Genomic DNA, 26,806 nt, shown 5'->3' on the forward strand with positions numbered 1-26,806 from the left:
TGCTTTAAAAGTCGCTCCGGTTTATTTTGCTCAGAAGCACATTGAGAAAGGTGAGCGGGTTTACTGACGCTGTTTCTTTGAAGAACGCCTTTGGCAAACCACGTGAAGGAAACGTTCTGGGTTCAATTCCACAGCAATAAGCACAAATCCTGTCATAACACATACGTGGGCTCTTATCTCTCGCGTGCTTGATTTATCGATAACAGCACGGCCGAAGTGCTTGCCTGCACTATATTATTAATAACATGCTGCTTTGCCAAAAGCCTAATACACTATTCATCCTGCAAGCCAAGGCCCACAGCATCTGCTTTTTCCTCATATGGTGGCATCAAGTTATTACCCAAAGCACTTTTCCCCCCTGCTTTAAGACTTGACACCAACATTCTCCCAAATAACCAAAAATCTGTGTAAAAGTCACTTAATGTGGCATTTACTGTCTCCTCCAGGCTTAGGAGGGCTGAAGGGCACTGAAGAAACCCAACGCTGCAGGAATTATCCTTCTGAAACAACCAGGTGAAGAAAAACGTGGCAATCAACCTCTTCTACAGCTGTAAAGACCACACAGCATACCCATCATTGTAATCTGATATAAATGGTGAGTGGAAAGGGCGGCGGTGAAAAGGTTATGGGTTATTATCCTTGGTGAGCATCTCAACGGGTTGTGTAATCCCAGCAGCGATACCAGGGACAAGAGGTAACGTCACCTCCTTTGGCCAAGTCAACCGGCCACCTCTGGTTGACAATGTGCCGCGTATTTCTTCTTTTCAGCTTCGTTAGGGAAGCGGGGCAGCTTGTTCGTGGCAGGAGGGTGTTGGAAGCTCATCATCAAGCAGCCACCATGGAATAAATGGAAACAAATTCAGCGCAGGGCATGTGGGGGAGAGGAAAACCTTGCGAGATGCGCTTCCAACAAAATTATACGTGCGGACTGAGCCAAGAGACAGACGTGGGCACTGAGCTCGACCTGCGCCAGATACGCTCGCTCTTGTCACTGCCGCTTGTGTGACACTGGAACCTGGTCCGTGGCCTCTGTGCAGGTCTGTTGATACAATCTGGCCTCCAAGAAGTCACAGGGAAGGGGTGACCTCCAAAAAGTTGAATGCGCAGGGTTGATATAAAGACATTTTCTCTCCTTGGACCAGTATTTTTCTTCCAGCCATGCTTAAGAACACCCAGATGCCAAGGAATCTTCTGTCTGTAGCACCTTGAGTCTTTATCGCGGCGGGAGCAGCGGCAGGCGAAGGTGTCGCTCTCACTGGTACTGCAGCAGCTCCTCCCAGCGAATGGGCTGGGAAAACACCTCCCGCTCCAGCCAGAGCTCGTAGGAATAGCGGAAATCCTCGGGGAGCTCCAGCCGCTGGCCCAGCACGCTCTGCAGGCAGTTGTCCACCGGCGCGAACTCCGAGTCCCGAGGTCTGTCGTAGCGGCGGCTGTTGAAGGCCTCGATGTTGGCTCTCAGGGTGCATTCCTCAGCCTGGAAATCCCACGGTCTGGCGTCGATATCTGCACGGAAGGAGAAACCAAAGTCTTGTAGGAACAAATCACTCTGCTAAGGTTTGATCTAAAGAGAGGACAAAGATTTTACAGCTACCACATGCCTGAATTGACTTTAGCATCAGCCAGTCAGTTATTCCTAGTTACTACTCCTAATCAATGTATGCATTTTAATTTAAGGTATTCAAATGAAATACATTAAAATCCCTTGTTACTTAGGCAAAAAGCTTCCTATAGAAATACAATTGTCTCAGCTCTGCAGCATTTTAAAGACTCTATTATTATCAAGCTCCTGCTTTTTTCTGAAAGTCCCCACTGTTTTACTGAAAATCTCCCCAGATGGCTGAAGCAGAGATTAAGATTTAATGCACGTACTTAAAACCTGGCCAACTTATTACGAGCTACCGAAAACGTTTTTTCAAATTTGGACAAATTTAACTATGAATGATGTTGAAAAGCTAATAACTGGCATAATAACCTCGATATTTTAAATATTTGATATTATTTAAACATATAACATCAAAAATATGAGCTGTAAATCCATACAAAACAGTCATTTGCTCCATAATGTTCAGCGAATTCATTAGCCAAGCTCAGCAGCGCTCAAGGGAGGGAAAGGTCTGAGCTGGGTATCAATCCAGATACATGAAGATAAAACTAACACACCAGGAAAAGCCCAGCTCACGTCTCCTGGTGAACTGTCCGGCTCAGGACGCAGCCTCTGAGTGGCGGATTGTGCAGGTGGGGGCGTCATCGTGTTGCTGATTAACTCTTGTTGGGGGAATTGGGACACACACACCAATTTATCCTTCACATTTGGCTTAAAAATTCGGGTTTTATGGCAAAACCTTGCGCCAGGGCAGGTGATGTAGTTGTCTTGTTTTGGAGCTATTTAGGTCACCCAAGGCGTCCCATGGCTTTATGCCTTTAGTGCCACAAAACCCCCTCCACTGCCATATTTAATCCCACAGGGAACAGCCAACGTGCCGAGAAAAGCAGGACAGAAATCCCTGTAAACAAAAGGAAAAGCCCAGTCTTGCAGCTCTTTGTTTCTTTGGGGAACTCCACTAGCCCTAAAGTGAAATTTAAAATACTAAGTCTAGCTTTTCATTCTTCTGAATTAATGTCATGACTATCAAGAGCATAGAAGTCTTCAAAAAAATAGATTATATCTTTTACAGATGAAATTAAACACCCTAACATGATTATAATGCCTTTCCCCCTTGTAAAAAGTTAACATTAGGCATTTACTTCCTGCCCTGTTTTCTTTTGAAACAGGAATGCCACCCAATTTCTCTAATTAATCCTCATTAAAAAGAAGATAAACCCCGAGTAAAAATTTAGGACCGTGTTATTAATGCAAAAAGGTATTTTAATACTTTCTTTTCTTGTCCTAAGCTTGGGTGAGTTCTTGCAGCAACTGAGCATCCTTACAAGGGAATAAGAGGACGTGGTCTGATGAATCCTGTGGATTCACACATGGGCAACATCAGAAACTTCATGACACCTCTCAAAAAATACAGATTTAGACACACAAGAGCTATTTAAACAGACTGGAACATCTCATCTGGGCTCCAGCTGGTGGGTTCAGAGTATCTGCACTGCTGGGTTGTAACCGCTGTTGTTTCTCAGGTGCGAGTTGTGGAGCCGTCAGTCAGAGTTTCACTCCACAACCACCCTAAACACACACATGTGGTGCAGATACCAGGACAACTGGGTGGCTTGATGGCAAAAGTGATTTGGCAATGGAAAAGTACAACCCTGGGCTTGGTGGAGACTCTTGTCTGGGAGACGGAGCTGACCCTGTCCCATTCTGATGCAATTATTCCCACCCTTCCTCAGCAATCAATGACCTTCTCACCCGCTACAACCGCCTGAAAGGAGCTTGGAGCCAGGGGGGTCGGGCTCTGCTCCCCAGGAACAAGCGCCAGGAGCAGAGGAAACGGCCTCAAGTTGCGCCAGGGGAGGTTGAGGTTGGATGTGGGGAACAATTTCTTCCCCAAAGGGCTGTGGGGCATTGGAACAGGCTGCCCAGGGCAGTGCTGGAGTCACCAGCCCTGGAGGGCTGGACAGACGGACATGAGGTTCTCAGGACATGGGGCGGTGCCGGGGCTGGGTTATGGTTGGACTTGATCTTAAAGATCTTTTCCAACCCGAACAATTCTATGACTCTCTGATCCCTCCTGACGCTGCTGAACGGTGCCACAAAGCTTCAGAAAAAATCCCCAATACTGATCCAAACAAGTTTAGGGGCCAAAAAATGTCACCCCCCCCCCCCGCCGTGTGTGCCACTTTCAGCTCCACATGGAGAGAATCACAGAGTCACAAAATGTCAGGGACTGGAAAGGACCTGGAAAGCTCATCCAGTGCAATCCCCCATGGAGCAGGAACACCCAGATGAGGTTACACAGGAAGGTGTCCAGGCGGGTTGGAATGTCTGCACAGAAGGAGACTCCACAACCCCCCTGGGCAGCCTGGGCCAGGCTCTGCCACCCTCACCCCCAACAAGGTTCTTCTCATATTTAAGTGGAACCTCCTGTGTTCCAGTTTGCACCCATTGCCCCTTGTCCTGTCCCTGGTTGTCACCAGAAGAGCCTGGCTCCATCCTCCTGACACTCCCCCTTTCCATACTGACAAACACTAATGAGGATCCCTCCCCGGCCCCGCTCACCGTTGCCGTAGGCCCAATCGTCGTTCATGCGGTGCCGCACCTTCTGGTAAATGGCGGACATGGTTTTCATGTTGCTCTTTCTCCACTGGCGCCCCAGGTATTTGGTCTGGATTTTGAGCAGTTTGAGGACGTAGAGCTGCATCATGGCCTGCTTCACCTTCAGAGCTCGCTTCAGGATCGGGGCCGACTTAAACACCACCAGCATCTGCCAAGAAATCAGCGCTAATTAACGCAATGTGTTCAAGTGTTGCGATCGAGACGGACAAACGACATAGACACATGCACAAACAGCAGACTCCATTTATTGCCACAATGCCTTTTTATAATCTTTACCAGCTCAAGTGTCTTTTTGCTGTTGGTTACAGGCATTAACGTATCATTGGCTAATTTTGCTATCGTCAATGTTACTCTTTGATTCCCTTCTTCCTCACGGGTACACCTTAATATCTTCCAGGTCAATTTCTGTTCCCATACTCTCCATCAGGGAATCCATGGACCCCCCTATAGTCCCCCGCAATTCCCCCTTTTTATTTTTCAACTAGCCATAGACCTTTCATAGCTTTTCCCACTGTACGTTGTACACATTGTAAGATACAAGCAACAAGCATTAATATTACTAATACAACCATCACCAGAACTAGACCATTTTTTATTAAATCCTTAATCCATCCTGTAATACCCCAACCATTCATCTAAACCTCAGTCTTCATAGGTTAATTTCTTGGCCATATCATCTAACCTTCTAATTGCTTTGTGAATTGATTCAGGATGATCAGACAAGCTCATGCAACACATCCCATCGAAATCTTCACAACCATGTCCTTGCGCTGCGATTGCAGGATTTTGAAGCGTAGATGTTGAATCAACATCTGCTAAAATGGACAATGCTAAGGAGGTGGTGTTAATCTCTTTTGCTAACCAATATCCTAATTTGTTAAGCGTATTCAAAGCGTTTGCTACTGCAACTAAGGGTGCAAAAACGGAGGAAATAAAGACACACATGTGCAGTTCGGGGCACTAAACTTGGGCCACGTAGGGTGCAAACCCCAAGCAGGTAAACAGGAGCATTCAACGCTTGCTGCACGGGGCTTGGGGATCATAAAAATAAGCACTATTTGCAGAAGAAAAAGTATTTCTGCATTTAAGGCTCAATCCGTGAAAGGAAAACGGGCAGGTTATAAAGAAGGAGAAGCCCCAGAAGAAATTCTAAGCAGGACGGCGAGACGGGCGTCACCTTACCATCGTCCTCGAGTGCTTCCACTTGGTCAGCTTGTTGAGGATCCTCAGCAGGTTAATGCAGGAAAACAAATTCCTCCAGCAGAACTGGTTGTTGTCTCCGGCTTCCTGCAATGGGGAAAGAAAAGCGTCACCGCCACGGAGAAACCCTTGGGCGGAAAATCTGTATCCTTACTGTCTGCACTACTCGGACTTCCAATGGAGGGTGAGCAGCGGAGCTGTTGGCGTCGTGCTGCTCAGAATCCAACAGATTCTGGGGAAAACCATTCTGCAAACAGCATTTTAATCTGCATTTAGGCTTAGAGGAAGAGCTGAGAGAAATCACATCGTTCCCTCACAGGAAATATTTATTGTGGTAGATTTGTATTCGTTGTTTACAGTCAGAGAGCAAATCACAGCCTGGTGACCACCACTGCTTAGAAAACAGTTATTTCTTAATTATATTAATTAATTCATAAATCACCACATGCTTAGAGGACATATTACAGACAAATAAAAGGAAATCACATAACAACAGAGGATGACAAACGGCAGCGTTTGTACCAGGACAACGAGACTTTTGTGTAACAAAGATCCCCTCTGGCTTAAGTGCGGCTGATATTTTAAATATTAATTAAACATAAGCACCTCCAGCTTGCGTAAATATTGCCCGTGGTGCGTTTGAGCAGTAATTCCACCACTACAGTAACTTGCTTTATGTCTGAAGAGCACTGAGCGCAGCAGAAGTGTCCCACAAATAACCCATTAGGGGAGGAGAGTGGAAACAAGTGCTGCTTAATTTATAAACCACTTAGAGGCGGTTCCGGCCTTAACGGCTCCTGGAGAAAACTGTGTTGCACCATCCAGGCTCTGGGCAACCCTGGGAGGAGACCCCAGGGGGTCTAATCCAGCTTCAAAACTACATTTACCCAAGAAAATCCCACCTTTGTTCTTAAAACTGAGCACTGAACCTGTAATTTCTGTAAAAATCCTACGGTACTTGTAAGTTTTAGAGACCATAAAGTGTTTCTGATTTATTGAATTGTGGGATTGGGTAAAAGCCACTTGGAGCAAATGCACTTTTCTGGCCGTAGAGGCTGCGTCTGCGCTGGAAGCTCCTGCACACACAGCGCAGATGTCACCACGATGTTACCGAGATGTCCCCAAGGCTCCCACGGATGCTCTGGAGGTACCAGCTCAGGACCAGTGCTCGTGCAGCTTCATATCAGTGCCCAGTTCTCACCCACTCCCTTTGCACCAAGTAATTATTCCAAAAAAATCACAATAGAGAAACCGAAACCCATTTCATAGGCAGCTGGATTTCTGTTTGTCACCAACCTGAAGTTGTCTCTACAGCTTCAAGCCACAGAGTCTTTCCATCAGATTTATGGAAGGAGTGAGCAGGATAAACCGACTTTAATCCTCCTTTTGTCCCCGTCTCCTGTTAGCCCCCCCATTCCTATGACATCCTCACACTCATGGGTATCCTCCCAAAGACAAACACACGAGTTTGTTTCTGTATATTTGGTAATTCAATTAGTCTCCTGTGAGGCCAACACCCGTGTCCGCTGGAGGAAAACGATGAGATGCTGTCATTTAATGCAAACTGGGGACCAGACCCTACTGGGAAGGGGTAACCGGGAACACTTTCCCTAACATTTTCTGTCCTCTACAGCCACTGAGCTTAGCGTGAGCGTAAGGATTAGCAAGAGCCATCGGAGTGCTCGGCGATGTGTCACTAGATGTCCCCATTGGGCCAGGATGCGGAACCCGGCAGGGCTGGATGGTCACCCAGCCTTTGGCAAGTAGCCCATGGACCAGCACAAACCGAGGGCCCGATCCCGGTGATAAGGAGGGGGGTGACATCCAGGAGCTGTCATCCTGAGCAGGCACCGAAAAGGAGAAATCATCACATCATTTTGGTTGGAAAAGACCCTCAGGATCATCGAGTCCAAGCGTTAACCCAACACTGTCGCTAAGAACCTCATAAACACGTGGGACAGCGGCGGAGGACGGAGCGGGGACACCGGCCACGCGTGACCATCCCACGCCCACCCACACACACCCCGCAGCGGGTTTTTATATCAAATTGATCTGCTGTAATCAACTCACTGTAGGAATTTGCATCCCAGCGGCACATCGGAAATGCTGTGGGTGCAGAGGCAATAAAACCAGTTTGGCCCCAGCCTTGGAGGGATTTGTGATCAACTTTGGCTTGGGGAAAGCAGGGAAAACTTTCTGCTTTATTTCAGTGATTTTAACCTTTATAAAGCTAAGGAAAATTACATAAAATTAAGACTTTAGTATCCAGGAAACATGAGATCGCCTCTGCATCATTAAAGGTCTCCCCTTTAATCCCCCTGTGAACCCCAAAGCTCGTCCCTGCTCCGCGCCCTGTCCGAGTCCAACTTACTCTGCATTTGAATTACCGCATTTATGAACCTGCCAGCATTAATGTCTCATCATTAATGTCTGTAAATCCACCCAGCGCTGGCCGGTCTCCAGAATACTCCAGCTCCGCTCTGCAGGGAATTTGGTTCATTCCTTAATCTACCAGCATCTTACAAACGTGAATGCTCAGAGCAATTTAAACCTGGGAAGCGACGGCCTCTGGGTGAATCCTTTTTAAACGCAGGGACCCTCGTTTGGAGAAGCAAAAGGGAAAACTCTAAACACAGCTATTTTTATGGGGTGCACAACGATAGTGAGTCAGAATAACCACAGGAGGAATTTTTAAGTCTGGAGGGGGAAAAAAAAGTCTAATTTTGGGAAGGTTTGGGGTCGGTTTGGGAAAGGTTTCCTCGCCCACTGGCACACAGCAATACCGGTTACAAGGCCCCTTTCTGTGCTGCTTACCAGGCTTTCCGCAGTGAGCTCGGGCAAATCATAGACCGTGCAGTGCGGATAATCCAGGACGGAGATGCTGGGGGAGAAAGAAAATAAGGGACTTGTTAAGAACCAGCTAAATATTCAAGTAACTTTTAAGATGACCTACGTGATTATGCACATCGACTCCTCTCGGCTCTGCAGCACAGCCCAAGCGCATTAATGAGGGCTGGAAGGGTTTGGGTCCATTAAGACACAATGGATTAACTATTCATATGCATGTTTTTAAAAAGGGAAAACCAAAAACCAAAACGGATCTTCGGTTAAAACGGAGACAGCTGATTACCAGCAAGACGATTCAAAACTAGGGCATCTGGTATTTCCAAGATGCCCTCTTGGCCTATTACCTTTCTACAAGTAGGCAATCATAATTTTTTTTGAAGTGTATATACACATATACATATACAGATAGATAGATGATAGATAGATAGATAGATAGATAGATAGATAGATAGATAGATAAAACATACATATACTGATGCTATCCATGCCCCGAGACAAGCACTGACCTAGACCAAAGTGTGCACTGTCACTCAACTTCAGTTCTTGTGTTCCCTCTCACTCGCTATTTTTGTTGTTAAATCCAGCAGCTGAGCAACAAGCTGACTTGTGACCATCCCCGAGCCCAAGATCATCTAGGATAAACACCCAAGGTCAGGACATCCCCTAAAACAGGCGTTTTTAAAGCGTTTGCCTCACAAAGGGCTTGTCTGACCACAAGGACAGATGCTCCTCGCTGGTTCCTACTCATCGTAACCCACAAACTGGAAGCTCATTTGCCACAAGCTGTCATTGCACCGGCATCACTTCTGATGTTTCCCATTGCAGCATCGCTGGACTGGGGTCTATACATCTGAATGCAACAAAAATCCTGCAGGGCAGCACCTGATGTTCAGCACGTCTGAAAAACCAGTATCAGACTGGGTAGTTAAACCTCCCCAGATCGGAGCATCCAGCTGCAAAGCTCATTTCAAACCTGCCTGTGAAACCTCCATCGGAAAGCAGAGCTGTGTTCTCCTCGCCTACGTTTCCTCCTCCCCTACGTGCCTTCATAGCACAGGAGCAAAAGTGGAAATGTTGATCAGGAAGAGAATTAATATATTACTTTCTGTTTTTTCCATGTGTGCCTTCTCACACCTGCACAACCGCCCCGTGCAGGAGGGAGACCAGCCCTCCACGGGGCTCAACAGCAACACAAAGCATCTAAAAGAGCATCAAAAAGCAACAAAAAGGATCTTTTCATTGCTCCAACAGCAGCATCCCCTGCGGTGCCTCCCTCCAAATGGGGAAATGCTACCCAGCCCGGCTGGGCTGTGAACAAGTTGTGCTCATTCAGTTCTTACGCCGACGTGTGGTGACCCAGCCGGTCCCCACACGGACTCAGAACAGGGCTGGTGCATTTCTCAGAGCAGAACTGAAAGGCTGCGCAAAACCTGAGGGACTCAGGAAAGCTGAATTATAGCTAGAAAAAGCAGAAAAGACCTCCAAGACTCTGCCCCATCCAGGATCTTGGAAGCTGTGACCCACAGCTGCCTGGTGGCACTGGACCACTTTCCAGGAGTCCACGTAACGACGAAAACAAGCCTGCCAGCAAGGGAGATGGGTGTCTGTGTATTTCAGTAGTCTGGTGAGAGGTTCGGAACCTCCTGTCCAGTTTTCCTCATTAAGCAGAAGGGATTTGCTCCCCTCCAGCTGTTCCTGTAATGGAGAACGTGCCGCCGCAAAGCCACACGTGGGATCAGTGCTTGCTTGGTCCCACCACTCAGGATTCCTCATCACAGAATCCCAGAATGTGAGGGGTTGAAGGGCCCTGGAAAGCTCATCCAATGCAATCCCCCCATGGAGCAGGAACACCCAGATGAGGTTACACAGGAAGGTGTCCAGGCGGGTTGGAATGTCTGCACAGAAGGAGACTCCACAACCCCCTGGGCAGCCTGGGCCAGGCTCTGCCACCCTCACCCCCAACAAGTTGCTTCTCATAGTCAAGTGGAACCTCCTGTGTTCCAGTTTGCACCCATTGCCCCTTGTCCTGTCCCTGGTTGTCACCAGAAGAGCCTGGCTCCATCCTCCTGACACTCCCCTTTCCATATTGATCCCCAGGAATGAGTCCCCCCTCAGTCTCCTCTTGTCCAGCTCCAGAGCCCCAGCTCCCTCAGCCTTTCCTCACACGGGAGATGCTCCACTCCCTCCAGCATCTTGGTGGCTGCGCTGGACTCTCTGCAGCAGTTCCCTGTCCTGCTGGAACTGAGGGGCCACAGCTGGACACAATATTCCAGGTGTGGTCTCCCCAGGGCAGAGCAGAGGGGCAGGAGAACCTCTCTGACCTACTGACCACCCCCTTCTAACCCACCCCAGGTACCATTGGCTTCCTGGCCACAAGGGCCAGTGCTGGCTCATGCACAAACCTCCCTGCCCCATGACCTCTCTCTCCCCGAGAAGCATCCGTACCTGTTTTTGGCAGTGATATAAGACATGATGTTTTGGTTGAAGAACTTCAGGATCAGCGGGATGCAGTTGGCGAACACCAAATGTTGGGACACGTACTCAAACTGAGGAAGAGAAGTGAAATGGGTCACTTAGCTGGAACCACCATCTGGGAACAGAAACCCACTTCCAGCCGAAAGCAAAGCCGTCTCGATGGTTTGCTCCAGACCGTCTTCCCCTCGCAGAACTCTGCTGTACAAGGTTTGCATCGTACACAGCAGCTCCTACCAGCTGGAAATCTCCATTTCCACAGAGTGGACACACAAACCTTTTAGGAATAGCTGCACCTAATGCCATTTGAAAAGCACCCAGCTTTTCAAAATAAAACCTGTGGCAAAACAGTGTATGGGGAAGAGGGAAGGAGGAGATGGAGCTATTACATGAGAAAATACAATAATTCCTATTGCTGTCACACGCTAACCCCAGTCCCTTCTCTAATTTTGACTGAAAAATACCTTACCTTAATATATACTTTTAATTCCTCTCCCCCTCTAAACATTAAATGGTCTGGGTATGTACAGCTGTGCAATACAACAAACCTCTGCTGTTCTTTAAAGACACAGACACAGATAGCAGCAATATCCTACCCCATCCCATCGCTGTTATTTGTGAGTCCACACTAGCTGGAACTGAGATGCTCTCACTGCTTCAAAATGCAGCTGCCAGCAACTAATGTGTTATTAATATATAGGATCTGACCCAAGACAATGCTGAACTGCAATAATTTGATGGAGTTTCTCTGTTGCTGTAAGAAATGCCCAATCTCAACAGAACCGAGACCAAAAAAAAGGTATCAAACTCCCCATGACCTGTGTTGGTGTGCAGGTCTGAAATCAGACATAAAACAGGACTGGGGAAGAAAACCCCACAGCTGTTTGCAGATGTAACAACAGACTGCAATGGAGGAAGAAATGAGAGGAGCCGTTCTGGGGGTGAAGTCAGAAAAATTAGTGAAGGGACATGGGGGGACCCAGAGCAAGTGTGGGCTTGTAAAAACGGGGGGGTTTGTTTCATTTTATCCCATCCAATAAATGGATTTATATTTATGCTCAAATAAATACCAGTGGGCTGCATAACACAGATGGATTTGTAGCGTGCTGAAATCTTTAAAAGAAATAAAAAATGACAAAGTGCTAATTGCTTGACTTGCAGAACGAGTGGAGAACTGGGCCCAGGCCACAGCTCAAATCAGTCCCTGTGGTTTTTAACCAGGGAAAACCTCACGTGCGGCCGGTTCGACTGGTGCCACGCAGATGAAACGAGAAACCGGATTGCATCGAGGAGCCAGATCTCCAGGCTCTGCTGACACTGGAGCCCCAAGAACTCGATCCGGCGGAGGGACCGAGGACTGGTTGACCTCGAGAGGTCGTACCCAGCACTATTTCTGGCCACTGGAGAGGAGACAGAGCTAAAGAGGATCTTTCTCACCCCCTTTTACCAGCGGAGGCTCGTGCTGCTTCCTACATTTTAACCTGATCAGCCACAGCATGAATTTTTCCAGAAGCCTGAAAGTTCTTCCCACGTGAGTGGAAACGATCCTGATGAAATACAGTCAGAGATACACTGCAGGTGGGTTATCCCTGCCTGAGTAACCCTACCCAAATCCTGGCCTGGAGCTATGGAAAAGCAATCTGCTCCTCCTCGTGGAACCCCTTCCTGGAGATGTCTTTTAGGAGAGGGTCTATCAGGACACCCTGCTTCAGGACCAGCTTGGCGATGGTCAACCTCTTCTCTACGCTCACCTGGTAGATGTGGTTCAGCTTGAAGTGCTTGAGGAGCAGCAGCAGCGTAGCCGAGATGCTCTTCACGATGATCTCCTTGTGTCTGTTCACGTCGATCCCCAGTTTCATGCTCTGGAGGACGGTGACGCTGGGTTGGAGGGAAAGAAGGTGGGGATGGGAGCAAGGGGGACTAAGGGACTCTTGGGTTCTTATTCATCTGGACAGGCTCTACAGAAACAGGGGCTTTCGCTCCCCTCTGGGACTCCCATTTCCATCCCCTCCTGTTTGGTGACACCAAAGTGCATTAAAAAAGGGGAAAAAAAAGCTGGTTGCCCTCCACCAGCAGTCCTGGGGGAGCGTTATGAAGGACACCTGCCATATGCTCATGCTTCTTTATGATTTGCATCAATTAGCATGATTTTATGATTTGTGTCACTTAGCCAGCAGAGCACAGTGGCCACCGACTGCGCTCAAATTGTTCCACTCCTGAAAATCCAGCATCACATCCTTGGTTTCACCGCTCTGCCCTGGTGGCAACAGTAGCTTGCACCTCTCCAAAGGGATTTCCCCAAATCTGGAGCCCGCCAAACCTATCGGCAAACCCCAACCCTCCTGCTCGGTCCAAGACTTTGTGGCAAAGCTGGGATGGCTGCTGGCCACCTCCTCAAGGACTTACGGCATCTCTTCAGGCAACACGTCCGCCAGGATGTTGATGGAGTCGGTCTTGGCTTTGGAGGTGGGCGCTGCAGCAAGGAGGATCTTCAGCAAAGCGATCTGCAGGGGAGGCCAGGTGTGATGGGATGCTCCCAGGAGGGACATCCCTTCCTTCTCCTTCACTTGCTGAAACTGGACAACTTTAAGCCAACTCTATAGGGTTTCACCAGCCCAAGCTCTGCTCACCATGATGGATTGACTATGCCAAGGCTCAGCCTCTGCTTTTATACCATGGACAGACAGGCCAAGTGTGGGGAATGGTTTGGGTTGGAAGGGACCTTAAAGATCATCCAGTTCCAACCCCCTGCCATGGACAGGGACACCTTCCACTAGACCAGGTTGCTCAAAGCCTCGCCCAACCTGGCAATGCAACTAAATCTCATGGGAAGGCTGCAAGGGATGTCCTGTAAGGAAGGTCACAACCTACAGTCTCTCCACCATTTCTACAGCTGTTGAGATCACAGCCAGGTGGGCAGAGATCTGAAGGTGTTCCCACCTTGTTTGTCGAGCTACGTAAAGCACGATGATGGTTTAGTTTGGTTCCTGGCCCAGCAAGTTGTCACGCTTGGAGATCAGCATGATATCATAGCAGAAAGTTAATCATGGCAAGAAGTACAAAGGCTCAAGGGAGCAGAGAAGACCACAGGTTGCTTCCTGAGGTCAGAAGTGAAGGTTCCTGCATCAGTGTGCAACAGCTTGTTGGTAAATACAGTAGCTCACACAGCTCAAGAGACAACGCGGGACCATCCCCAAGTGGTTCCCCTTGCTGTCCGGAGGGCAGGAGCCAGTTTTGAGCTCCCACCAATGTACAGGACTTTGTTCCTTGTTCCCAAATCCTCCACACACGTCTTGTTTTCCAACCACTGACCTGTCTCCAACCATTTGACTGTGTCCCTGGGTATCTACACCCCTTGATCCTCTGAATCCCTCCTCTTGGACTGTGCTTTCCACCCAACTCTGCTCTGGATTCCCACCAAAAATCTCACCATTCAAGCCCTGAACACACCTCAGCAGCCCCACGCAGCTCACAAATCAGCAACATTCCCCACTCAAAAGCTCTTCTTTATCTTTAAGAAACGGGGGCTTACCATATACTGGGGGAGGTTGTACAACATTGCTCGATACAAGACCTCACAAGGGGTTTCTTGGACTTCCTCTTCCCCCTAGCACAGAGAAACATTAGAAATAAGGCAAAAAAATAAGTATTTCCAGTCCACACACTTGAGATGGGTCAGTCACCCCACAAAACCCAGCCTGAGGACTTAATGATGGGCACAGCTGCATGGAAGCGCCAGGTCTTTCTCCACTGATCAAGATACGGACTTCTAGAAAAAAACAGAGCATCCAAGGCGTGTCCTAAGGGTCACGGAGAGTATAAAGGTTTCTATAACACCTTGGAAATCCTCCACACATCCACCTGGTGATGGGGTGCAGCTACTTCTTACCAGAGACATGGGACACTTCTCCAGCTCCTCCTCATTCTTGATCTGGACGTCTGAGATGGAAACGTACTTGTGCTGCCAAAATACACAGACACAGGCGGAGCAATATCACAAACAAAGGATGAAACACAGTCAGCCATGACAACAGTCACTGATTCCGGTAGTATTTGAGTGAGGTGTACAGGACACAGCAGGTACATGGAGAACTCATCTTTGTGTGGGACATCCCTCTGCCCCTGAAGTTCCTCACACATCATGCTTTTGATTATAACCACCTACTCCTAGGAGCACTCTGTAAGTAAATGGAGAGGGGTGATCGCCTCCAAAAGGCAATCCAGACCTCAGATGGGCTCAGTTCTTCATTTTCCCACCCCAATTCCTGCAAGAAGCTCCAGAAGGTTTTCCTGTGACAACAAGAAGGGACCCTCTTACTCTCTCCAGTAACTGTTTCACCTGCTGGTCAGACATGAAGATCCCACACCTGGGGTGGATATCCAGCCCCTCTCAAGCTGTTCAGACCTTGACTGGATGTATCAGATTGACTTCTCAGGACAGAGACAACAAGAGCTCACACCGAAGGCACTGCTGCGCACCAGCTGAAGAGGCACAGAAGACTAAAACTCACGTGAAACATTTACTGTGGGCTGGGAACTTACACCTGAGGAGCTTCAAACTTGTATAAAAGCTGTATCACACAATTTAGGTGTATGAGACGATGCTCTACAATCTCCCCATGGCCCTGGTGATCTTGGCCAAAGATTTCCCCACTTCCACGAGATGCCCGTGGCTCCAGTCCCACCCCAGAGCATCTGCTGGGTACCAGGGAGCAAACCCAGCAAGGGCTGAGGTTGGACAAGCTGCCTGCCGCCCAGAGGCTTTCCGGGCTGCTTCATCCACCCAAGATGGTGGAATCACAGAATGGACTGGGTTGGAAAAGACCTCAGAGATCATCCAGTCCACCCCTTGGTCCAACTCCAGTCCATTCACTAGATCATGGCACTAAGTGCCATGGCCAATCTCAGTTTCAAAACCTCCAGGGCCAGCGAGTCCAGCACCTCCCTGGGCAGCCATTCCAATGCCTGACCACTCTCTCTGCAAAGAATTGCTTTATCATCTCCAGCCTCAATTTCCCCTGGCAGAGTTGAAGCCCATGGCCCCTTGTCCTATTGCTGATGCCTGGGAGAAGAGACCAATCCCCACCTGGCTAGAACTGCCCTTCAGGTAGTTCTAGAGAGTGCTGAGCTCACCTCTAAGCCTCCTCTTCTCCAGACTAAACAAGCCCAGCTCCCTCAGCCTCTCCCCATAGGGCTTGTGCTCAAGTCCCTTCCCCAGTCTTGTTGCTCTTCTCTGGACCCGCTCCAGCACTTCAATCTCTTTCCTGACCTGAGGGGCCCAGAACTGAACACAACACTCCAGGTGTGGTCTCCCCAATGCAGAGCACAGGGGAAGGATCACTGCCCTTGTCCTGCTGACCACGCTAGTTTGGATAGAGGAGACACCATCTTACCTGCTTCAGTGTCTTCACGCTCTCATGGATGGGCCGGGGCAGCCCTATCAGGGTTTCGGTGTCTCTGTGGGTGATGAAAGATGGTAAGTACGAGGTTGGGAAGAAGATGCGGTTTAACACTTCCACGCTATACAGAGGGAGCCTGTAGTTTACTGAATCTACAGAGCGCACCCCATTTGGGTCAGGAATTGGGAGGTGCTGGCGTCACCCACACTCTCCCCAGCAAAACCTGCACAAGGGAGGCGTGAAACCAGGGTGAAAAATGGGGGTGAAATCCGGTGTCTGTGTGGAGCCAGTGTGAGCCCAGCACCACGTCTAAAAATGAACATGCCCTGTGCCAGGATGACTCTGCACCCGCAGCTTGATTTATTCACAAACTGGGTCATTTGCTGTGGATACCAGATTGTTCCAACTCCCTCCCACCCCAGACCAGTTTCTGGCTTGAGCCAGGGGTCACTTATTCTGGGCTAGGCCTGATTTTTAATAGAAAGAGGTCCTTGGAGACCAGAATCTCCAAGAATATGTTTTTGTAACGGCGAGTGCACTGCTGGAGCCCCAGCAAAATGCAGCGCTGCACCGCATCGTCCCAAGCGCGCTGGTTTAGTTGAGAAAGCCTAAGGTCTGTGACAGCTCCCACCAGTTAAACTGCACCGGTGGGAGCTATGAGCCAGGCTTTGTGGACCCGCACACATAACACTCACTGTCCCAGCGTGAAGCCGATGAATTTGTTCCTGCTCGCTTCCAGGAAATGCTCGATGTCTTTCTGCCTGATGGAGCAGCAGAGAAACAAAAACAAGGAGAAGGTTGGAAAATAGACACAGAGCAGCTCACAACGTACAGCGCTCAGAAAGGACAGCAGCAAGAACCTTTGAGCTTTAAGGGTTGATTTCTAGAGGTTTTAATAGCAGCGGGCCCATTGGTTGGGAGCAACGTGAACCAAAACCATCTGTATTTGCTGTGCAGCTCCATGGGAGTGTGTGAATAAATAGAGAGGAGTTCCCAACCACCAGCACCTTTTTATCCACCTTCTGTGCTGCCAGCATATGCAGCTTCAACAGCATCTGCTTGCTCAGAGCGAACAAATGTTGTCTCTGCAGTCTGGCGGAGCACGTGCTGCTCCCAGAGCGCAAAGCTTGTCCACCTTGCACGTCTTTCATGAGAACTGCTCAGGGTCTCAGCACGACAAGTAGGACGTGAACCGTGAGCCAGGGCAGAAAGAAACCCAGCTGGATTTCCAGGCACCAGCCAAGGAAAACAAGCATGGTTTGATTTTGAAGCTGAGAGCGTTAGGTTACGCGGAGTACGACAACACGGCGTGCGTGGAGACACACGTGGGAAAGCGCTTCTTTCCGTGTCCCTGGGAGGAGTGTTCTGTGTAGACACGCTTAACCCTGTCACTGCTCCCTCATCGAAAAGATGTACTTGCTCCTCTGATTTAACGATACTGGATTAAATCCAGAATCGATTTGGTTGGAAGAGACCCTCAGGATGATTGAGTCCAACCATAACCCAACTCTAGCTCTAAACCATGTCCCTGAGAACCTCATGTCCGTCTGTCCAACCCTCCAGGGCTGGTGACTCCAGCACTGCCCTGGGCAGCCTGTTCCAATGCCCCACAGCCCTTTGGGGAAGAAATTGTTCCCACATCCAACCTCAACCTCCCCTGGCGCAACTTGAGGCCGTTTCCTCTGCTCCTGGCGCTTGTTCCTGGGGAGCAGAGCCCGACCCCCCTGGCTCCAAGCTCCTTTCAGGCAGTTCAGAGATCAGAAGGTCTCCCCTCAGCTCCTGTTCTCCATCTGAACCCCCAGGTCCCTCAGCCGCTCCATCACACTTGTGCTCCACCAGATGTGTTCAGATCAACAGCAAAAACACCCCTCACATGGATTAGAGGGAAGGGGACGGAGGATTTCACCCTATTTTCCTAATCCTTCCCCTACGCCACATGTAGCAGAACTGCTTTTAAGAAGGGAAGGCACCAACTTCTTTATCCTCAGATGGTTTGCTCCCATTTCTCGCCTTGGAGCAAGGCCATTCAAGAAGGCTTCATCTGGCAACACACGAGTCCCACCCGAAAAGCAAGCGGCAATGTCATTAACCAGCTCCCAGGATGATTAGTCTGGGACCCTTCCCCACCGGTGCCGGCTGGGAACGCTGACCCTGCTCCCACCAGCACCGGCCTCCTTCCCAGTACAGCCCGGGATGTCCAAATTGGGATTGCCGCTTATTGGCCGTGCTTGGTTTGTAAAGCCTGGGGAAGGGCTCAGCTAAACCCAGTCCAGGAAGGACCAACCTAAACCAAAAAAAGAAGTGGAGCCACTTCAGTTCAACTGGCCAGAGGCCACCAACCTTGCCACAGAGTGACGTTCAACCTGCAATGAGCTCCAGGGCAGGCAGGACTGGGGAGGATGGCGATGAAACCAGGTGGATTTACCTGACTTTTGGGGCCCAGGGGAGCCCTTTGGGGAACGACACCCTTTCAATAGGCGGGTGCTGAGCAGGAACGGTGGGGATAATTGCATCCCGCTCCATCAGGTCCAGTTCCCCCTCGATCCCGCTGTCCACGTCATCGTTCTCCTCTTCGTCAACTCCTGCTTCGTCATTCTTGAAGGGGTCTCTCTCGTTGTAGATATCCAAGCTGTCTTGCTTCACCAGGGGCTGCAGCAGAAGGAGAAATTCAAGTCACTCCATGGATTTCATTTCCCTCCCAGCTGCTGGGACCAGACCTCTCCCTCCTGGAAAGATCAAGCTCCCAGATGTTCCCCGGGTGAGGATTTCCCTCCTAGCTGTTGCCACCAAAGTCTGGGCAAGGAACAACCTTGCTGCTGTAGGAGGTAAGACCCCATTTTCCATCTTAACTTCTGGAGCTACCATCCAAGATCTCTCTCCTAGCAAAAGAGGTGTTTTCATCCTCTGATCATAACACAACAACTCCAAGAGGAGAGCTAAAAAAAGGACAAACTTGCTGTGGCCAGTTTGCTCCTTATCAGCCCTTGGCCATAGGGTCAGGATGTCCTTTCACTTCTTCCATATCAAATGCATTGTGGGGCTCATTTGCCGCAACTGAAACTGGGGGAGGGAAAACTGGCCATGACCCGTCAATGTGCACTACAGCCCAGAAATCCAACCATATCCTGGGCTGTGTCACCGGCCCCATGGGCAGCAGGTTTGCGGGGATCCTGCCCCTCTGGCCCACTCTGCTGAGACCCCCCTGCAGTGCTGGTCCAGCTCTGGGTCCTCAGCACAGGACACACACGGACCTGCTGGAGAGGGGCCAGAGGAGCCACAGGAATGACCCGAGGCTGGAACAGCTCTGCTGGGGACAGGTGAGAGAGCTGGGGTGTTCAGATGGAGAACAGAAGCTCCAGGGAGACCTTAGTGCGACCTTTCTGGACTTAAAAGGAGCCCATAAGAAAGATGGGGACAGAGTGTTTAGAAGCGCCTGTTATGATAGGACAAGGGGTGATGGTTTTAAACTAAAGGAGGGAGATTCAGGCTGGACATGAGGAAGGAATTGTTGCCCTGAGGGTGGTGAGAGCCTGGCCCAGGTTCCCAGAGAGGTGGTGGATGAACCATCCCTGGAGACATCCCAGGCCAGGCTGGACGGGGCTCTGAGCACCCTGAGCTGGTGAAGATGTCCCTGCTCATGGCAGGGGGGGAACTGGGGGAGCTGGGAAGGTTCCTCCAACCCAAACTATTCTATGATTCTATGAAACTGGAAAACACACGAGTACTTGTGGGGAAGGGAAACATGCTCCCAAGCACAAGCTGCCTCCTTGAACGGACAATGGTTCCCATTGGAAAAGCATGTGGGCCACATGCTGGGCCAGCCTGCTCTTACCCTGCGGCTGCGGTGCCCACGCTTCTGCTGCTGCTGCTGCTCCACCAGCTCGATGGAGTAGGTGGGCGGCGAGGCGGCGCGCATGCTGCGCATCACCTGGATGCTGTCCTCCGGCAGCGGCGGCAGCCCCAGCTCCTCGCGCCTCCGCACCTTCATGGCCTGCAGGGCTTCGAATCCGCCCAGCGTGAACTAGGGACCAACGAGAGGGGTGAGAGAGCGGGGAGCGGACACCCCCCTGGACCCCGCGGTTCTTCTGGGCTTTCAGGGCTGTCAGGATGAAGAAACCACGTCATGGCTTCATTCATCCGATTTCTTCCCCACCCCGTGTCCTCTGCGTGGCTCAGCCCACCCTCAGAGTCACAGAATGTCAGGGGTTGAAGGGCCCTGGAAAGCTCACCCAGTGCAATCCCCCCATGGAGCAGGAACACCCAGATGAGGTTACACAGGAAGGTGTCCAGGCGGGTTGGAATGTCTGCACAGAAGGAGACTCCACAACCCCCTGGGCAGCCTGGGCCAGGCTCTGCCACCCTCATCATGAAGAAGTTTCTTCTCACATTTAAGTGGAACCTCCTGTGTTCCAGTTTGCACCCATTGCCCCTTGTCCTGTCACTGGTTGTCACCAGAAGAGCCTGGCTCCATCCTCCTGACACTCCCCCTTTCCATATTGATCCTCATGAATGACATTAACCCCATTAACCCTCACCCCAGAAGAAGCTCTTCACCTTGTGTCAGCCTCCTGTGTCATCCTAAATAACCCTGTTATGGTTGGACTGAATGGTGGGGAATGTCCTGGCTGCATCAGCACTGTTCCCAAAATGACCGGTTTCTGGAAAAAGGAAAGGTTTTCACTCACCAGAAGCACCTTCCAGAGCAGGAGCAGGACCTTCTTCATGGGGAAGTGTGGAGCGTGGCCACTGCAGAACTTGGTCACCATCGTGAAGAGCAGAAGAGCAAACGGCTCATCAGTGTGCACAGGGAAACCTGGTGGAGAGAGGGACCAAGAGCGGGCTCAGAGCAGCTCCCCCATCCCCGAGGTCTCTCCGCGGGTCCAGCACAACGAAGGGACCTCGTTAGGGCACAATGAACATTGTGGCTCACTCAGCTCCATCCTGAAGGTCTCCCGGTAGGTTTTCCACTCGGGGGGATCCTCCTCCTGCTCCACACGGATGTTCTCCACCATCAGGTACATCACGCTGAGCAGCACCCTGTGGGGACAGCATGACAGGGAGGTGACACTGCCAGGCAGAGGCCACTTTGTTGTCCCACACCTTCCGCCCAATGTGTTGTGTCCTGGTGTCTTAGTCTCAGCTAAAGTCTCCTTACTGAAAGCCAGATACATGTTTTGGCAGACATAGCAATGGAACGCGAGGTCGCTGGGCTGATAAGGACGGATGCACATCCCGCGAGAGGAGCAACGAGCAGTGAACTGAAACCGACCAACTGAGTGTTCCATCCCATTCCCGTGATACTTCATATAAAAGTGGGAGATCACGAGGATCTCGTCCCTTTTCCTTATGGCGACATTAGGAGAGGACCTTACAAGTCACCCCTGCAAACTGAGGCCAGTGACAGACTGAATCCAGCTCCGCTTGGCTGCAGAGTCCAGTCCAGGACTTTGGGTGCCGGCTCTGCAGTTGCTGAGATTTTCAAGATTTGTTTTGTATATTTTGTATTATTTTCTCTATTTTATCAGTAGCATTAGTAAAACATTTTTAACGTTTCCAACTCTCTTCTCTCTGTCCTTCTTTCCCTCCCAATCGCCTGTGCTGAGTGGGAACGGGGCAGAGGGAGGGGCTGAAGGGGGGAAAGAGGGGGTTAACAATACATCTGCCCCGGTTTTATTGTCACCCCGCAATCAAACCTCGACATTTAGGGAGGAAAAGAGGAGGTACCTGAGCTCGGTGCTGTCGGCCAGCGAGATGGCCGGTTTCCTCAGCGCGCTGCTGCAGGCCTGGCTGTTGCTGCGGGCAAGGGGACACACTCAGCGTGGCCACCGGCCACGGGCTGCTGCTCGCCCGGCCCCCAGCCCACGTCTGCAGCGCTGGAAACGCCGCGCCGGCACCTCCCTGGTCCTCGGTGGGGAGGAGGAGGAGGGAGAAAGAAGAGAGCGAGAAGGATGGGGAGAAGATGGAGAAGAGGAGGGTGAGGAGGATGGAAGAAGAGAATGATGAGGATGGGGAAAAGAAGATGAAGAAGAGGAGGGTGAGGAGGATGGAAGAAGAGATTGAAGATGGGGAGAAAGAGAATGAAGGTGAGTAGGATAGGGAGAAAGGAGCTGAAAAGGATGAGGGGGAGGAGGATGTGGAGAAAGAAGATGAAGAAGAGGAAGGTGAGGAGGATGGAAGAAGAGAATGAGGAGGATGGGGGGGAGAAAGAGGAAGGAGGAAGGTGAGGAGGATGGGGAGAAAGAAGATGAAGAAGAGGAGGGTGAGGAAGGTGAGGAGGATGGAAGAAGAGAATGAGGAGGATGGGGAGAAAGAAGAAGGAGGAGGGTAAAGAATGCGAGGAGGATGTAATAAAAGAGTGAGGAGGATGGAGATTAAAAAAAACATGAAGAAGAAGAGGGTGAGTAGGATGTAAGAAGAGAGTGAGGATGGGGAGAAAGAGGATGAGGGTGAGTAGGATAGGGAGAAAGAAGCTGAAAAGGATGAGGGTGAGTAGGATGTGGAGAAAGAAGACGAAGAAGAAGAAGGCGAGGAGGATGGAAGAAGAGAATGAAGACAATGGGGATAAAGAAGAGGAGGGTGAGGAGGATGGAACAAAAGAATGAAGACAATGGGGATAAAGAAGATGAAGAGGAGGGTGAGGAGGATGGAAGAAGAGAATGAGGAGGATTGGGGAGAAAGAAGGAGGAGGAAGGTGAGGAGGATGAGGAGAAAGAAGGTGAAGAAGAGTAGGGTGAGGAAGGGTGAGTGGGACATAAGAAGAGAGTGAAGAGGATGGGGAGAAATAAGATGAAGAGGAGAGTGAGTAGGATGCAAAAAGATGGCGAGGAAGATGGGGAGAAAGAAGATGAAGGAGGGTAAGGAGGATGGGGAGAAAGAAGATGAAGAGGAGGGTGAGGAGAAAGAATAAGAGGAAGAGGACAAGGAGGGTGAGGGGTGTGGGGGCCTCTCACTCAATCTCCATGTTGAGGAGCTCCAGCAAGGCGGTGAAGGTTCCCAGGCGGTACAGGAGGAAGCTGTTGTGCCGAGACCAGTGCAGGACATCGCCATCGTTATCACAGTCTCCAAAGACACCTGGAGAGGCCCAAAGGGAGGATTCGGTTTGGGGAGAGCTGCCTCTGGACCCCTGGAGCACACGGGGCCATCCCAGGAAGGAGCTTCTCTGCACAGACCCCAAGACAAAGCTTCTCCAAACCCCGAGTTGAAGCCACATCCAGATGTGGTGATGTGGTCCTTACCCTGGGCCAGGTAGAGGATGGCCCGTGCTACTTTGAGCCTCTTGTCCCTGTTGACCACCTCCAGCGCGTCCAGCAGGCGCATCACGTAGGCTTTGTGCTGAGCCCCGTCCAGCTCCAGCCACCTCCTGCCCTGCGCTGCAAAGGGGACACGACAACCAGCCGGTGCCTCCCCGGGGTCCCACTCTCATCTGGGGGCTGAGCCCAGAGCTGGTACCTTGAGCGTGAAAATCCTCCTCGAAGCATCTCCTGTTGGTGCTGAGCTCGGGCTCCTCGGTGTAGCTGTACAGCTCTGGTGGAGAAAGGGATTACAGAATTATAGAATGGGGTCAGCAGGGACCCTGGGGGAGGTTTCACCCCCCTCGGAGAATCATTTTGGTTGGAAAAGACCCTCAGGATCATGGAGTCCAACCATAACCACCCCTGGCACTGCCCCATGTCCTGAGAACCTCATGTCCGTCTGTCCAGCCCTCCAGGGATGGTGACTCCAGCACTGCCCTGGGCAGCCTGTTCCAATGCCCCACAGCCCTTTGGGGAAGAAATTGTTCCCACATCCAACCTCAACCTCCCCTGGGCAACTTGAGGCCAAATTCCTCATGGGGCTCTGAAACATCCCTGCACACCCGAGGAGACACCCCCAGAGATCTAAACTCAACCCTGAGCTCTTCTGGAGCTCCAAGTGGCATCTTGGAACCACCTAATGCTGCAGAGGAAACGGCCTCAAGTTGCACCAGGGGAGGTTGAGGTTGGATGTGGGAACAATTTCTTCCCCAAAGGGCTGTGGGGCATTGGAACAGGCTGCCCAGGGCAGTGCTGGAGTCACCAGCCCTGGAGGGCTGGACAGACGGACATGAGGTTCTCAGGACATAGGGCAGGGACAGGGGTGGGGGAACAGTTGGACTCGATGATCTTGAGGGTCTTTTCCACCCAAAACAATTCTGATTCTCACCCCGTGCCCAGGCTGGGCTGTTCTCATCTCCTGCCCACAGCGATGGTGCTTGAGCTGTATTTGCAATTCCATAGCTTTTTTTCCTTTTAGGGGGTAATTTTGTGTCCCATTTAACGCAGTTTGCAAAGGGAGGGACGGCAGGAGCCCCGGGTGAGACCTGCACTGATTTCACACCCAGCAGCTCGGATATCTTGGGACCTGAAACAGGGGCTGGACTTGGAGGGATGCAATGTTGTGCCTGTGCCTATATAACCCCTACAAGTGCTACGGTGCTGAGCAGCCCCATGGGGGCCTGAATTGGTCCTGCAAGGGAAGAGGAAGGCTCCCTCGAAGCAAAAATGTGCTTTATCCAGGCCAGCTGAGCCACAAACAGCTAAAAGTAACCCTTTTGCTGCACTCAGGACCGCGAGGGTTACGGTGCAGAAGCGGCTGGAGTCGGGAGATACGGGGTGAGGACTCGAACCATCGTGGCACCCGCGATAATGGGTGACACCTCCCAGGCCGCGCTGTGACACGTCACCCGTCCCTGTGCCCCCGCATGGCCCTTCTGCTCATTCCCAGAGAGCGAGTGACTCTCTATTAATAAATCCCTCTTGCTCTATTACGGCAAGGATGATACCACTCGATATCCATCCCCCGACTCCCAAAGGGACCTTTGGTTTTGTTTTTCCGCCCCAACGGACACGTATAAATAGCAACGCATCGCCCAACCTCCGCTTCACCTGCTAACTCGGCGCCGTGGCCGTCGGCATCGCCGTATTCGAACTCCAGGTTGGGACAATCCACCGAGCCCTGCGGAGAGCGGGTTGGGGTCACGGGGGGCTGGCGTGTCCCTGCGTGTCCCCCAGTCTTGTGTTAAACTCCTCCGGGGTGATCTCGACACGGGTCTGCAGGGACGTCTGCACGATGCTGCTTTAAAACACGGCGCAAATTTGGGAAGTGAGGGTAAAACCAGCGTTTCTTGAGTCCCGGGGAAAGCAGCAGCAGGACTCAAAGCGCCAGGGAATATTTGATGCATTTTAAAGCCGCACATACGCTTCAAAACAAACTCTGGGGCTGGTTTGAAGCAAAAGCACCCGGGAGGATGCAAAACCCCGCTGTGCTCTGTCCCCGCTTCCCAGATCCAGCTGTTTTAGTGGCCGCGCTTCGCTTTTTGAAGCCCATAGGGTGGTGGATCTCCCCCCTCCTCCCCTGCGGACGAGGAACTGGAGCATGAAACTCCTCCGGAGGATGATGCTGGAGCGGCCAGACGAGACCCAACGCCGGCATCGCGCCGCCGGGCCCCGGGGAGGCAACACGCGAACGGATCATCAACCAAATCCACACCATTTCTCACCCGGAGTCCCGGCATCTCTTCTCGGCAGCCGGGCTGGAACCGACGCGCGTCGTCGCAATTCATATTGATGAGCCCAGAGGACGCGCAGCTCCGGGCTCAGCCCGAAGCGCTTGTTTCTCACCCAGTTTCTGCAGCGGTTCGGGAGCTAAAGCCCAGCAGGAATTCGGCGAAGCGCGTGCAGCGTTAATCCGCTTGGCCAGGCCGAGCGGCTGCTCTCGGAGCCAGGAGGGAAACGCAGACCCCAAATTCACGGGTAGGGCTCGGGGGGGGAACCGTCTCGCAGCAAAGAGGGACCTATTTTGGGTCAGCTCCCTGGGGACCTGCAGCTCCTTCCCACCCGGTGCTCATGGGGGGGTCCCTTTTTGGTGGCCAGGGACATCAGTCCCAGACAGATCCTGGTGACCTGAGCCCGGTCCTGCTTCCCCAGCCCGGTACCCACAAATTCGGTGGGTGCACCGAGGCAGAGCAGCAGCAGCAACGCAGCCAGCGGGGGTTTAGTGGTTTTTTGGGCGGGAGGGGTGAAGGGCAGCAGAGGGGACTGCGGCCCCAGCCCCTGGTGAGGGGGGTGAGTGGGTGGCTGGAGGATGTGGGTGAACCCAATTGGGACCCCAAAATCCTGCTGCCAGCTCTCGGGGAGGGGGTGTCAGCGCCGGGGGGAAGTTTCCCGGGGAACCCCCCTCCAGGCTGGGCACCCGCAGGACCCCACAAACCCCCAGGGCAGCGGGGGCACCCCCAGGACCGGGACTGTCCCCAACCCCCGGGGCAGGGACCCCGCACCCCACGTAGTGTCCCCCTCCCGACCCCGAGCAGCGGCCATAGGGAGCGCCCGCGGGGTGTCACTTACCTCGGACTCCTTCCGCTGGCTCCTGAAGAGCTCCCGGCTCTTGGGCTGGGGCTGCGGGGGACCCTGCGGCTGGGGCTGGCCCGGCCGAGCCCGGCCCGGGGCCGGGGCCGCTCCGCCCGCCGCCTCCATGCGCTGCCCGCTCCGCGGCGCCACCGAACACGTGTGGGCCGGACCCCGCGCCCCGCCCACGCCCACGCCCCCGCCGCGACCATTGGTCACCTGCTCAGAGGGGCGGGGCTGGAGGACACGCCCCCGCCCTGCTATTGGGCAGGGGGCGGGGCCAGAGGGGCCTTGGAGTGGGGAGG

General features: G+C 51.7%; 1 protein-coding gene and 1 long non-coding RNA gene across 3 annotated transcripts in view; one reads left to right on the top strand and one right to left on the bottom strand.

Annotated features, from left to right (window-relative positions):
* On the bottom strand, positions 1–26,669 carry STRIP2 (striatin interacting protein 2). Of its 2 annotated transcripts, none has more exons than XM_065049380.1 (21): positions 26,502–26,669; positions 25,044–25,113; positions 23,590–23,664; positions 23,376–23,510; positions 23,091–23,211; positions 21,865–21,933; positions 21,071–21,177; positions 20,826–20,953; positions 19,973–20,161; positions 18,566–18,789; positions 16,836–16,901; positions 16,135–16,198; positions 14,631–14,702; positions 14,274–14,348; positions 13,148–13,245; positions 12,493–12,619; positions 10,715–10,815; positions 8,237–8,303; positions 5,405–5,509; positions 4,166–4,370; positions 1–1,503 (listed from the first exon to the last, which is right to left on the bottom strand). In XM_065049380.1, the coding sequence occupies exons 1-21, from the start codon at positions 26,628–26,630 to the stop codon at positions 1,253–1,255; spliced, it is 2,478 nt and encodes an 825-aa protein (XP_064905452.1). In that variant the 5' UTR covers positions 26,631–26,669; the 3' UTR covers positions 1–1,252. The 2 variants fall into 2 exon arrangements, with proteins under 2 accessions (XP_064905452.1, XP_005504392.1); XM_005504335.3 differs by lacking the exon at positions 26,502–26,669 and adding an exon at positions 25,658–25,860.
* LOC135578255 (uncharacterized) overlaps positions 25,790–26,806 on the top strand; it is a 3,227-nt gene continuing 2,210 nt past the window's right edge. The window contains exon 1 of the long non-coding RNA XR_010469735.1: positions 25,790–25,910. This is a non-coding gene — a long non-coding RNA (uncharacterized LOC135578255). The remainder of the gene's footprint in view (positions 25,911–26,806) is intronic.

This window comes from Columba livia, chromosome 1 (assembly GCF_036013475.1).
Source record: "Columba livia isolate bColLiv1 breed racing homer chromosome 1, bColLiv1.pat.W.v2, whole genome shotgun sequence".
Lineage (NCBI taxonomy): Eukaryota > Metazoa > Chordata > Aves > Columbiformes > Columbidae > Columba > Columba livia.